Here is a 12,333-nt window from a genome sequence, read left to right as displayed (position 1 = left end):
TTTTTAGCAACAGACATACGTTGAAATATGGAATGGATTTATTCGTTGCAAAATACGTTGACATATATCAACGGATTATTCTGTTGTCCTGCCGTTGCTATTAGCAACGGACTTTTATCGTTGATAATCCGTTGACATTTTCAACGGTTGGTAACGGATTCTGGATTTCAACGACCGTATTGCAACGGGTGACGTCCATTGAATAGTCCGTTGAAAACCAACGTTTTCAACGGATATTTGGGCTATTTCAACGGAAAAATTCGTTGATATTAGGGGTTTTTTTTGTAGTGCCTGTTACGCAGGACGTTTGACGTATTCAAAGTAGCAACTCCTCATGTTGGATTATGTAGATATCTCAGGTTATAGGATCCTATCATGGAACCGTCACATGAGATTCAAGTCATGAGGCTAGTCCATGTGACAATCTCATGCGGGTAAATCCAATAATCCGTTCCCCAACGAATACCTATGATTGTGATCGTATCCAATACCTATGATCATCTCTATGATCATCTATCACACATCATACTAGTCTTAGTACATCATTGTTCCCACAACGGTATATGACTAGGGAATTTAATATTGTTCATAACAATACATGGATTTCATAACATATTACAGTATGCACAATATGTAATGAATCAAACACTCATCCATAAAACCATAGTAAGTGTCAATACATCGAATGTATCATAATAAAACTCATACAACAGTACATCATAGAGCACTAAACCAATAGGGAGATCCCGGAAACTCTTGCGCAAAGAAGAACGTGTTCTTCAGTCCTAACAGACAAGTTCCAATCCGTTGGAATACTTTTCGTCGTGTGAATACGTGTAGAGGGCGAGGTAATCTTCCTGCCTTTGTGATCGGACGAACACTTCAATTGATACAGGTTCTGGATCAATTGAGGTAAGCATTCTAATGTTTCTACAAAGTCATGCATGCTTGGTTTTAGGGTTTTATAAAAAATTTTGTTTTACATCCGCTGCGCAAACCCTAGAATCGATTTCTTAGGAATTAGATTCGCTATAGAGATCACAGGAATTCCCAACAGGGCCATGCCATAGAACTGGCAGATGAGAAAGTCGTCCCAGGTACGAGATGCCTCCACAAAGACAGAACTCGGGACATGACTTCGGGGAATCCGAGAGAGGGAGTTAAGGGAGCATCATGAACGAAAGCCTTGCATGTTCAAAGATTGAATCCTAATTTTTTATCAATTTTCGCTTAAAAAAATAATTGATTTATTACATGAAACCCTTCTATTCATAAAACAAATAATTTCATTTTAAATTTTTGTATATTAAAGTTAACCTATTTTAATAAAAAAATAAAGAAAAATTAAAATACAGTATATTTCATAATATATTTGGGTATCTGTTTTCTAAACATTGAACTCCGAATTCAAACTAACTGTTATCTTATCCTAACTATTATTATTTTCATAAATCTTAGAATGTCCAGATATGAAATTATGTGACTATATATTGGGATTTAAAACAAACTAAATAGAAGATTTAAAAAATCAAACCTTAGTTCACGATCGGTATTGGTTTACAAACTTTTGATTCTTTATGCACAGATTTTTTAAGAGAAGTTTTTGTAAATAAACATCTGTGAGAGAAAATGGATAGAAAGCATGTTATATATATATATACAAAATAATAAAAAAAATATTGAAGAAAGTGATTAGTTAAGGATGCATTCACCAAAAAAACCACTATCTTCTGCATTAATCAATTAACTAAACTCAATTTTCACGATTCAAATTTCTCTCTCATTTTCTTTTATAAATTAATTAACAAAAATACCAATCAAATTGTCATTTTTTTAATAAATTAATTAACAAAAAAAAACTCAATCAAATCTCTACCTATATCAATATAGGTGAACCATAGATTATAACTACATTCTTTTATTGGTATTGTTTAATTTAACACATCATAAAATTAAAGAATAATTATAGCCATCTCTCTCTATATATATGTATGTATAATTCTGTATTTCCGATTCAATGCCAAAATCTAATAGATTAAAACTAAATTCGATCATATTTAATTATACTAAACCGACATGATAAACTTTATTTCATAACTATTTATATTCGATCCACAATAGAAATATAAAAACCATTTGGGCATCCATGCATATCCTGTAATTCTTCATCAAAAAGTACATGCAAATTAAATTACACCTTACAAAAAAATCCAAACAATATTTTCTTACTTTATGGGATTACAATACTGCTATATAATATATCTTTTGCTATTTCTAATGTTACAGACCAATGTCAAGTAAATACATACACATATATAGTCTCTCTATATCTATGTTTGGTTTTGTGTCTAATATATTATTAGAGAAGTGGGTCAGCTTGCCTTTCCTCCTCCAAATGAGATAACTTCCTATTTACTCTCAATGTACTACAATCACTTCTCCCACTACCCTTCTTTTTTTAAAAAAAAATCAATTTCTAGTCTACCCTACTCAACGACATATAAAATACCCTTCAGATATAATTTTACAATTTTTAATTAAAAAAATAAAAAAAAATTTCCTCTTTTTTCTAAAGTTTCTATCTCTTCCCAATTTTTGCAAGCTTCTCTCTCCTCCTGCCATTATTCTCGATTGAACTCTCTCTCTCCTCTTTATTTTCTCTCTCCTCTTCATCTTGATATTTTATCTTAAAAATCCGTAGAAATCGGACGAAATCAAAGAAAAATTAGTGAGTAAACTGGAAATATGTTAGTGTCGAAATTCCAATTTTTTTCATGCATATTGATGGTTTTTGCTGTTCTTTTCTTCTTATTGTTGTTGTTTCCGTAGTTCTTTCGTTTGTAATATGTTTTGGTGACAACCTATAACTTTTGATCATGGAAGTGTTATTGGATGTAGTGGAAAACGAGATGAGGTATATTATGAGGAGAGAACAACTAATTTAGAGTGAAGAAAATGTCAAAATTTGTAAAATAATTGTGTGGTATATTTGTATATTAATGTGTTACAAAACATTTGTATAATAATATCCAAATACCTTTATATAACAATGTTGTAATGTGTTTATACAATAATGTGGTAAAACTTTTGTATAATATTCTGTTTGTAACATAATAATGTTGTACTCTAAATCTTGCATTTTCACATATATGTGACTCATGTTACACACTAAATAAGTTGACTCATATGAGCCAAGGTTGTGACCCATTTTGACCAGCATGTGACTGTGTGACCGAAGTGTAATTTTGAACTGTGTGATCATTGTGATCGAATGTGACCCGTGACCGAAATTTATTGATAAATATAGGCCAAAATTTAATTTTTAAGCTTTGTGGTTGTTTATCAGAGTCTATATATCAAATACATAGTGTGTGAGAGAAAATTTCAAAATATTTAAGGGGCTAGTAGAAAAAATATACCAAATTTGTCAAAAACTACTCATAAAAACATTATGAAACATATATGAACATATTTGGAAGAACAACTTTGAAACGCAAAAATCGCAAAAACTATATTTTAATGTTCGAAACAATATAAAATAGACTTATAAAAGATGTGTGACATTGTAGAGTGATTAAATTAACAAAAATCATATGGATCGAAGGTTGTGACCGACTGTGATCCATTGTGACCGAAATATGATGTGGGGCCTACATGAAGACTAGTCAGAATTTCTCCAGATTTTTGTATTTTATGGGGTCCACAATCATTATTTCCATATTTTGCTTTTAATGTATGGTCTAGTTTGAATATTCAACCCTATATAATTTCTTTCTTAACCCTATATTTTTTCTCTCCCAATTTTTAACTCCAAATTTTTATCTACAACATTTTCAACCCATAATAATATTGTGTTAAAACCGTTGGCATGGTCCATGACACGTACGATCGAGGCCTTGACAAGTGCTTTACTCGTAGAGCTCCTAGAACTAACCGGTTTCTGTGTAACGATTGTACAAATCAAATCAAGGATCAACCATTGTTCTTTGATCAGATGTATTATATAATCCGAATAGACCATCCATTCGATTATGTAATCCCAATCCCGAATCTCCCACTCAATCAGGCATATCTAATATCTTGATGAAGTTGCATGCATTCATTCACTATGGACTATCCAAACGAACAAATCATGCTATTCTGAATCACAGTTGATCGGGTTAAGCAACGATTGCTCAAACCAGATGCCAAAACGAAGAACCAAAAATTTTGGTCTTACCTCGGGACGTGGATCGATCGGTCCAGACCCTGGACCGATCGGTCTACGCAATCCGGTCTGATAGATCTGGAACGGTCCATACCTTTCAGTTCGAGCCTCCAGACCGTTCGGTTGGCCCTAGACCGATCGGTCCACATGTGGACCGGTTGGCCCTAGACCGATCGGTCCACATGTGGACCGGTCGGTCCAGACCCATCGGTCCAACCAACATCGAGAAACCCTAGACCGATCGGTCCAGACGAAAACGTGATCAGATCTCGTTTTTGTCGTTTCTGCCCCGTTTCAGACCCGAATTCGACCCGGTTTTCGCCTGCGAACTCAGAATTCAAACCTCCTGCATACTATGCAACAGAAAATCTACTATAGATCCACAATCAAATCATGCATAGCATCAAAGAAAACACGGATTCAAACGATTCAAATCCTATAACGTGCGTGATCGGGTTCTAACAAAATAATACAAAGAAACCAGGCTCTGATACTACTGATGGAATTCCTGGGATCCCTACAGCGAATCTAATTCCTAAAAGATCAGTTCTAGGGTTTGCGCAGCCGATGTAAAACAAAAATTTTATAAAACCCTAAAACTTATCATGCATGATCTTGTAGAAACGTTAGAACGCTTACCTCAATCGATCTGGGGCCTGTATCAATTCATGTGTTCGTCCGATTACTGTAGGCAGGAAGAATACCTCGTCCTCTATACGTATCCACACGGCGGAAAGGATTCCAACGATTGGAACTCGTCTACTAGGACTAAAGAACATGTTCTTCTTTGCGCAAGGGTTTCAGGGATTAACCTATTCGGTTTTCTACTCTCAAAACCTCTCAAAAGAGTCTGAAAGTCGTGCCAAAGAGCTTAAGAGGCGTTCCCCAAAGTTTCTTAACCTTAAAACCGTAATTTGGGCGAGTTAATGAAATCCCGACTCTGGACCGATCGGTCTGGAGCTTATTACGTGTGGACCAATCGGTCCAGGCTCTGGACCGATCGGTCTGGAACATTTTCTGGACCGAGCAACATTTGCACGTTACCTCTGGACCGATCGGTCCACGTGTCTAGACCGGTCGATCCAGACCTTCTAGACCTGTCGGTCTGGCCTCCGTCCACCGAGAAATTCTCGTCTTTTCTCGCGCGTTTGTCCTTTCCTGTGTGTGTAACCCTGTAGGCTCATCCGATATAGCAGTATAACCCGAAATCTCTATTTCGGTTATACAAGTCATAGGCGGTCTCTAGCAAGACACTATGACTACCTATCTCGAATAGAGTTTGTTCGTGATCTTACGAACGCCAGTGATCCATTTGATGATCCTTTTGTATCACGATATCATATGTCGAACATAAGGCACAGACAAGCCACCTTATCTGATTCCACTGCTTTCTCGTTCACCGAGTTCGACTGTGTGAAATAGACGACATTCGTCTATAGTGCGACCACACATTTCTACAGTCTCGCTCACACGAGGGGCCCAACGATATCTCTCTCTTTTACAAGAGGTACAAATCCCGTCTTGACTATCTACAATCCAACACATGATTCGTTTTGTACCCGATGCACACCTTTATAGTCCTCCTGTTACACAGGACGTTTGACGTATTCAAAGCATGCAACTCCTCATGTTGGATTCCGTAGATATCTCAGGTCTTAGGATCCAATCGTGGAACCGTCATATGAGATTCAAGTCATGACGCAAGTCCATGTGACAATCTCATGCGGGTCAATCCAGTATTCCGTTCTCCAACGAATACCTATGATTGTGATCGTATCCAATACTGATAACACGGTTTTCTCCTCTATTTCAAAGCCCATTGTCCAGCGGTTTCGCCTCAGTTTTATGCGTTATTAGACCTTTAGGATCAATTCAGCACTGGTTTTTGCTTCCTCTGCATTCTTTGGTGATTGGACAGGTAATAGACGCATTATGGACACCAGAGGAGCATAATCGAGGACTTCAGAGCATGTTGGACCGGAACAGAACGATAAAGACACTTCCAGCTCGAGTTGTACTTGAACACGACCATGTCGAGTTCAAACACAGTCGTGCAAAGGCAAGGAAACGAAGAAATTCTTACAGACATTCTACACGGACCGTGTCGACGTCGAACACGGCCGTGTCGATCCGCAACTCGCCCGTGTCCAGCCCGTGCAGAAGCGCAGAAGTTTTGGTCAGATAATTGACACGGACCGTGTTGCCACTCAACACAGTCGTGTTACGTTTCGAGAAAACTTCCTATTTTTGTATCCGAACTTCCGTTTTCGGAATGGAAAGAAGCCTAGCCGCCAAAGAAATAAATAGAGGACGTCTTGGGCTTCAGAAATCATCGAAAAATCACAGCAGAAGCCAGAGAACTCGAGAGAGAATCAAGACGGAGTTTCCCGGGAGCAGAGATTGAAAAATCGTCGTCGAGAGATCGCTGCAAGTCTTTTTTATCTGTTTCTATGTTTCTTTCTATTGATTTGAACTTGTTTGTTGTTATGGGTTGCGAGTAGTCGTTTCACTGTAGCTAGGGATTTAACCTTGTAGGGATTTGTTTGGTTTTTATTTTCCGAGACTAAGTTATCGATACACGGTGGTTTAATTGAATTAAGTTTATTGCTTTTAATTTTCTTGGCCTGTTGATTGATTGATCTTAGATTCTGATTTACAACGAGAGTTGGAGTTAGATTCGGAATGAATTCATTCAATAAATTGATTAAGACTATTGAGAGATAGATTAATCGGTTCAGGAACTGTGATAGTGATCGTTAATGCGTTTGATATTTTAATCTATTAGGTTAAGAGATCGATTGGTTAAATTATTGGATAGTGAATTTAGGACTTGAGAGAGCCAAATCTGATATTAGGACTTGAGATCCCCGATTAGAGTTCGATATTCGTAGATTCTCCATCCTTAGAAACAATCCCTACGCGTTAAGGTTATCCCGAAGCTACGGTGGTTTAGTTATCTGATTTACTTAGTTTATTTATTGCTTTATTTTCGATATTCATCTGTTTCATCTACTATTCGCTGATCTGAATCTTAGTCGAGTCTTGTTCTTAGTATTAACTATTCCCTGTGTTCGACCCTGGTACTACAGTTGATCCGTATCCTTGCGGTATTCGCTGTATCTAGGTCTTTATTACTTGAGCTTATTTATATACCTAGATTTGCGTTATCAAGTTTTTGGCGCTGTTGTCGGGGAATAGTTTAGCACTAGGATAGAGATTCCTTTGAAACTAGATCCTTTCTCGTTTACTTTTATCCCGTTCCTGTTCTATTCTAGTTCTTTGTCCTATTTTTCTGATGTGTAGGTTTTCCGGTGTATGACCAGGAGTTCTGGGCCTGACAACCTAGTCCTCTCAGTCTGATGCTTCAACCAAGCATCCCTGACAGCTCTCGTGGCATTGGTCGCAGGCTCTGGTGGTAGAGCCTTTTCCAGGACGTACGACTTCTTATCGTGCTTGAGAACTATTCTTAAGTTACGATACCAGTCCAAGAAGTTCGTCCCAGCCAGCTTATCCTTCTCAAGGATAGATCGCATTGTCAAACTCGGTACGCTACCGGTTGACGCCATGTCCTACAGATAAAGACAAAAACAGAACGAACAAAAACAAAACGCAGATTCTATCAATGATCTACTACCAGCTAGTCCATCATCAATGATGTACATACAAGCTATATTCTCATGCACCGTGTTGTCATTCAACACGGCCGTGTTGATTCAAACTCGCCCGTATTCAACCCATGTCTAAAGTGCAGTTTTTGCTCAGAGAATTGACACGGACCGTGTTGCATTCGACACGGCCGTGTTGCATTACTGAAAAACTTCCTATTTTGCATCCAGACTTCCGTTTTCAGCAAAGGAAGAAGCCCAACTGCCAAGCAAATAAATAGGAGACGTCTTGAGCTTCAGAGATCATCGAGAGATCACAGCAGAAGCCAGAGAACTCGAGAGAGAATCAAGACGGAGTTTCCCGGGAGCAGAGATTGAAGAATCGTCGTCGAGAGATCGCTACGAGTCTTCTTTATCTGTTTCTATGTTTCTTCTTATTGATTTGAACTCGTTTGTTGTTATGGGTTGCGAGTAGTCGTTTCACTATAGCTGACTTCATCGAACAACAAATCACTAAGATTGCTAACGAGTGTGCTCCTTCCCACGAATTCGTCAGAAATATTGGTTTTAAGGACAACCGTGCAGGTAAGGAAAGTACGTCTGAAATACATGCTTTATGTGCAGAGCTTGCCAAACTTAGAATGCATGTAGAAAATGCCCATCAGATCACTGATCTGGACGCATCACGAGACGAGTACGTGCATGAGGATGTCAGCTACGTCGCCAACAATCCGTACTCGAACACATACAACCCAGGTTGGAGGAATCATCCAAATTTCTCATACAAGAACTCCTCCAACGCTCTAAATGCACAACACAACAATTTCGGTGGTTCATCTATCCCGGGCTCCTCTCAAGGAAATCAATCTCAATCCCGAAATGCCTACCAACATCAGAACCAAGCTCCTCAACATTACCGAGCTCCCCGTCAACCTCAGCAAAACTTCGGTCTGCCTCCATCTCAATCACAGGTAAGTCCTGACCCTGACATCAAATCTATGCTTGCACAACTTATGCAGGGTCAAGAAGCCATTCACACCGAGATGCGAGAACATCAGCAGAAGACCGACGCCCATCTGAAGTTAGTTGATAACCAGATAGTGCAACTCGCTGCCTCTGTCCCTTCGCGACCTCAGGGATCACTTCCCGGGAATCCGAAAGCAAACCCCCGAGAGCACTGTAACGATGTATCCTTGCGCAGTGGCAAAGAGCTCGCTAACCCTGTCATCACATCTACGGAAAAAGGTCAATGCTCTAACTCTGTTCCTACATCTTTTCCTGACCCCATATCGGCTGAAAAATCGACAGAGATCTCGGGTGATGAAGAACGCGACGTATACATTCCACCGCCACCACGTTCGCCTCCGGTTCCTTTTCCTCAACGACTCAAGAAAACTAAAGAAGACACCTAATTTGCTCGATTTGCTGACGTGGTGCGTTGGTTGGAAATCACTATGCGATTTCACGAGGTTATCACTCAGATGTCATCCTATGCCAAATTCCTGAAGAACATTCTCACAAAGAAGCGCGTCATCGAAAAGGAAACCATCACGCTTAATCCCGAGTATAGTGCCATTCTTCAGCACGATCTACCACCGAAAATATCGGATCCAGGTAGCTTCTCGATTCCCTGTAAATTGGGAAATGTTTCTATAGATTGTGCTCTTTGTGATTTAGTGCCAGTGTAAGTCTCCTACCACTCTCCATCTACAAGAAACTCAACGTGGGAGAACTTAAACCGACTCGCATGGCTCTTCAACTAGCTGATCATTCTGTCAAATATCCTCTGGGTATTTTCGAGGACGTCCCGCTGAAAGTCGGCGATTACTACGTACCGGTCGATTTCGTTGTGCTTGACATGGACGAAGACGCCAAAATCCTGATTATTCTAGGGTGCTAGCAATCTAAGATGACCGTGGGTGTTGGGACCGTATTCGCGTGTATGGGTATATGCTAAGTATGCGAGAATCACGATATTGAATCTGTATTCATGAATCGTCAAGCAACAAAGATAGAGAAATCACATCCCGACGTATAACTCACTATCTAAAGTTCTCTGAATCCATATCCCTATGTGATTTATCAAACTAGATGCATGAAGAACACTATCATCAACCCTAGGTCGATCAAACCATATTCCTATGTGAATAATACGATCTATTCTATCGACTTTGATCCGAAACTAAACCCATATTCCTATGTAGTTCAGAATCTGAAATAATTGGCCAAGGGGTCAGCAAACACCAATCGAAGAAAGCACATATCGATAAAACCGAAACAAATCCAAATCACAACCAAGTTAGGGTTCAAACATACCCAAAACACAAACGAATCCCTAACCCACAGCCGTGGATCTACTCACGGTTCATGGAAAAACACTGAGCAAAACCAGAAACAGAAAGAAAAGAGGGAGAAGAAAGACTCATGTCGACAGCAAGCGATCTTCACGTTCCAACTCTCCTTCTTCTTCCCGAAATCCCGTAAAACTCCTATATCTCTCACCAAAGCTCTCCAAAGTCTGTATAAAGTCTGTCATCCCTTTTGGACGTCTGTAGGCTCTTTTTATAAACCCTAGGCGGCGCCCCGAAGTCCTACTTAGCAAGCGATCTTCACGTTCCAACTCTCCTTCTTCTTCCCGAAATCCCGTAAAACTCCTATATCTCTCACCAAAGCTCTCCAAAGTCTGTATAAAGTCTGTCATCCCTTTTGGACGTCTGTAGGCTCTTTTTATAAACCCTAGGCGGCGCCCCGAAGTCCTACTTCCGTTCCAACTCTGAAAATACGAATCTGGGCTTTTTCTGGGTTTTGACTCGGACCGAGTCAGTACTCTGACTCGACCGAGTCAAGACGGGACTCTTAAGAATTTGGCCCAGCCCATTCTTCTGACTCGGGGTGTCTGACTCGGGCCTTCTGACTCGGGGTGTCTGACTCGGGCCTTCTGACTCGGGGTGTCTGACTCGGGCCTTCTGACTCGGGCCGAGTCAAAGCGGGAAATTCTTGACTCTTTCATCCTTTTAGCTCCAGATTGCTCCCGTCTTGCTCCAAATCGCATCCGAGACCTGTAATCCTATGAAAACACAACTAAACCGAGTTTCGTGGCCTAACACGCCTATAATGCCTACAAATGAACATGATCCTCATATAAATCCTATAAAAACGTCCAGGAGATATAGAGAGAATTAGGAGTTATCATCCGCCTCCGGTTCCCTTCCCTCAACGACTCAAGAAAACTAAAGAAGACATCCAATTTGTTCGATTTGCTGACATGGTGCGTAAGTTGGAAATCACTATGCCGTTTCACGAAGTCATCACTCAGATGCCATCCTATGCCAAATTCCTGAAGGACTTTCTCACAAAGAAGCGCGTCATCGAGAAGGAAACCATCACGCTTAATCCCGAGTGCAGCGCCATTCTTCAGCACGATCTACCACCAAAAATGTTGGATCCAGGTAGTTTCTCGATTCCCTGTAAATTGGAAAATGTTTCTATAGATCGTGTTCTTTGTGATTTAGGTGCCAGTGTAAGTCTCCTACCACTCTCCATATACAAGAAACTCAACATGGGAGAACTCAAACCGACTCGCATGGCTCTTCAACTAGCTGATCGTTCTGTCAAATATCCTCTGGGTATTCTCGAGGACGTCCCGCTGAAAGCCGGCGATTACTACGTACCGGTCGATTTCGTTGTGCTTGACATGGACAAAGACTCCAAAATCCCGATTATTCTAGGGCGGCCGTTCTTAAACATTGCAGATGCCATTGTCCACGTTCGTGCCGACCAACTGACACTCAAGATCGGCGACGAAACGGTGGAATTCACGCTCGACCAGAATTTCAAGCAACCATCTACAGTGGACTCTATATGTTATATCGACTTGATGGATGCTTTAACCGATGAGGTACTCTTTGAATTTCGTGATTTTGATGCCCTATCTATTGCTCTTTTGGCTGAACAGGGTTGCAGTACCTTTACGGAGCCTCAAATTCACGCGTACACGTCATTCCTAGACGGTTTAGACGGAATGCCAGGCAACACGGCCGTGTCGGATACAGACACAGACCGTGTCGTTATTCTGCCGAAAAACATCGAACGTGACACGCCCGTGTTTGCTACAAGCTCAGACCGTGTTTCATGCAACACGACCGTGTCGTCATTCGACACGGCCCGTGTCAATTGTCTGAGCAAAAGTGAAAAACCAGACACGACTGTGCAGCATTTCGGTGCCAACCCGTGCACAACTCGACACGGCCGTGTCGAGTATGAACTCGGACCGTGTCGATTCTCGGACTCATTTCAAGCCTGTTCCTCTGTTCGAATCTTTGCCCGTCTTCGCCGCCGAATCAACCCCCATGAATCATCTACCTGACTGGGATCTTGTAGTCGCTCCGAAGCTCGAGCTAAAACCCTTGCCCATAGGACTCAGGTATGCATTTCTCGGTCTTGATTCCACTTATCCTGTTATTGTCAATGCTTCCTTGGATGATCTACAGCTCAAGCGTCTCCTCACTACATTGCGAGACT

The 12,333-nt window shown here is 40.5% G+C and overlaps 1 protein-coding gene across 1 annotated transcript; it reads left to right on the top strand.

The window, feature by feature from the left end:
* Positions 1-9,266: 9,266 nt before the first annotated feature.
* On the top strand, positions 9,267-9,712 carry LOC104801653. Its single transcript, XM_010524978.1, has 2 exons — positions 9,267-9,376; positions 9,490-9,712. Exons 1-2 carry the CDS (start codon positions 9,267-9,269, stop codon positions 9,710-9,712), a joined length of 333 nt encoding a protein of 110 aa, XP_010523280.1.
* The last annotated feature ends 2,621 nt before the right edge of the window (positions 9,713-12,333 follow it).

The sequence above is a fragment of the Tarenaya hassleriana genome, unplaced genomic scaffold (assembly GCF_000463585.1).
Source record: "Tarenaya hassleriana unplaced genomic scaffold, ASM46358v1 Cleome72, whole genome shotgun sequence".
Lineage (NCBI taxonomy): Eukaryota > Viridiplantae > Streptophyta > Magnoliopsida > Brassicales > Cleomaceae > Tarenaya > Tarenaya hassleriana.
The sequence above is the reverse complement of the archived record's forward strand: the minus strand, read 5'-3'. Positions and strand labels throughout refer to the sequence as shown.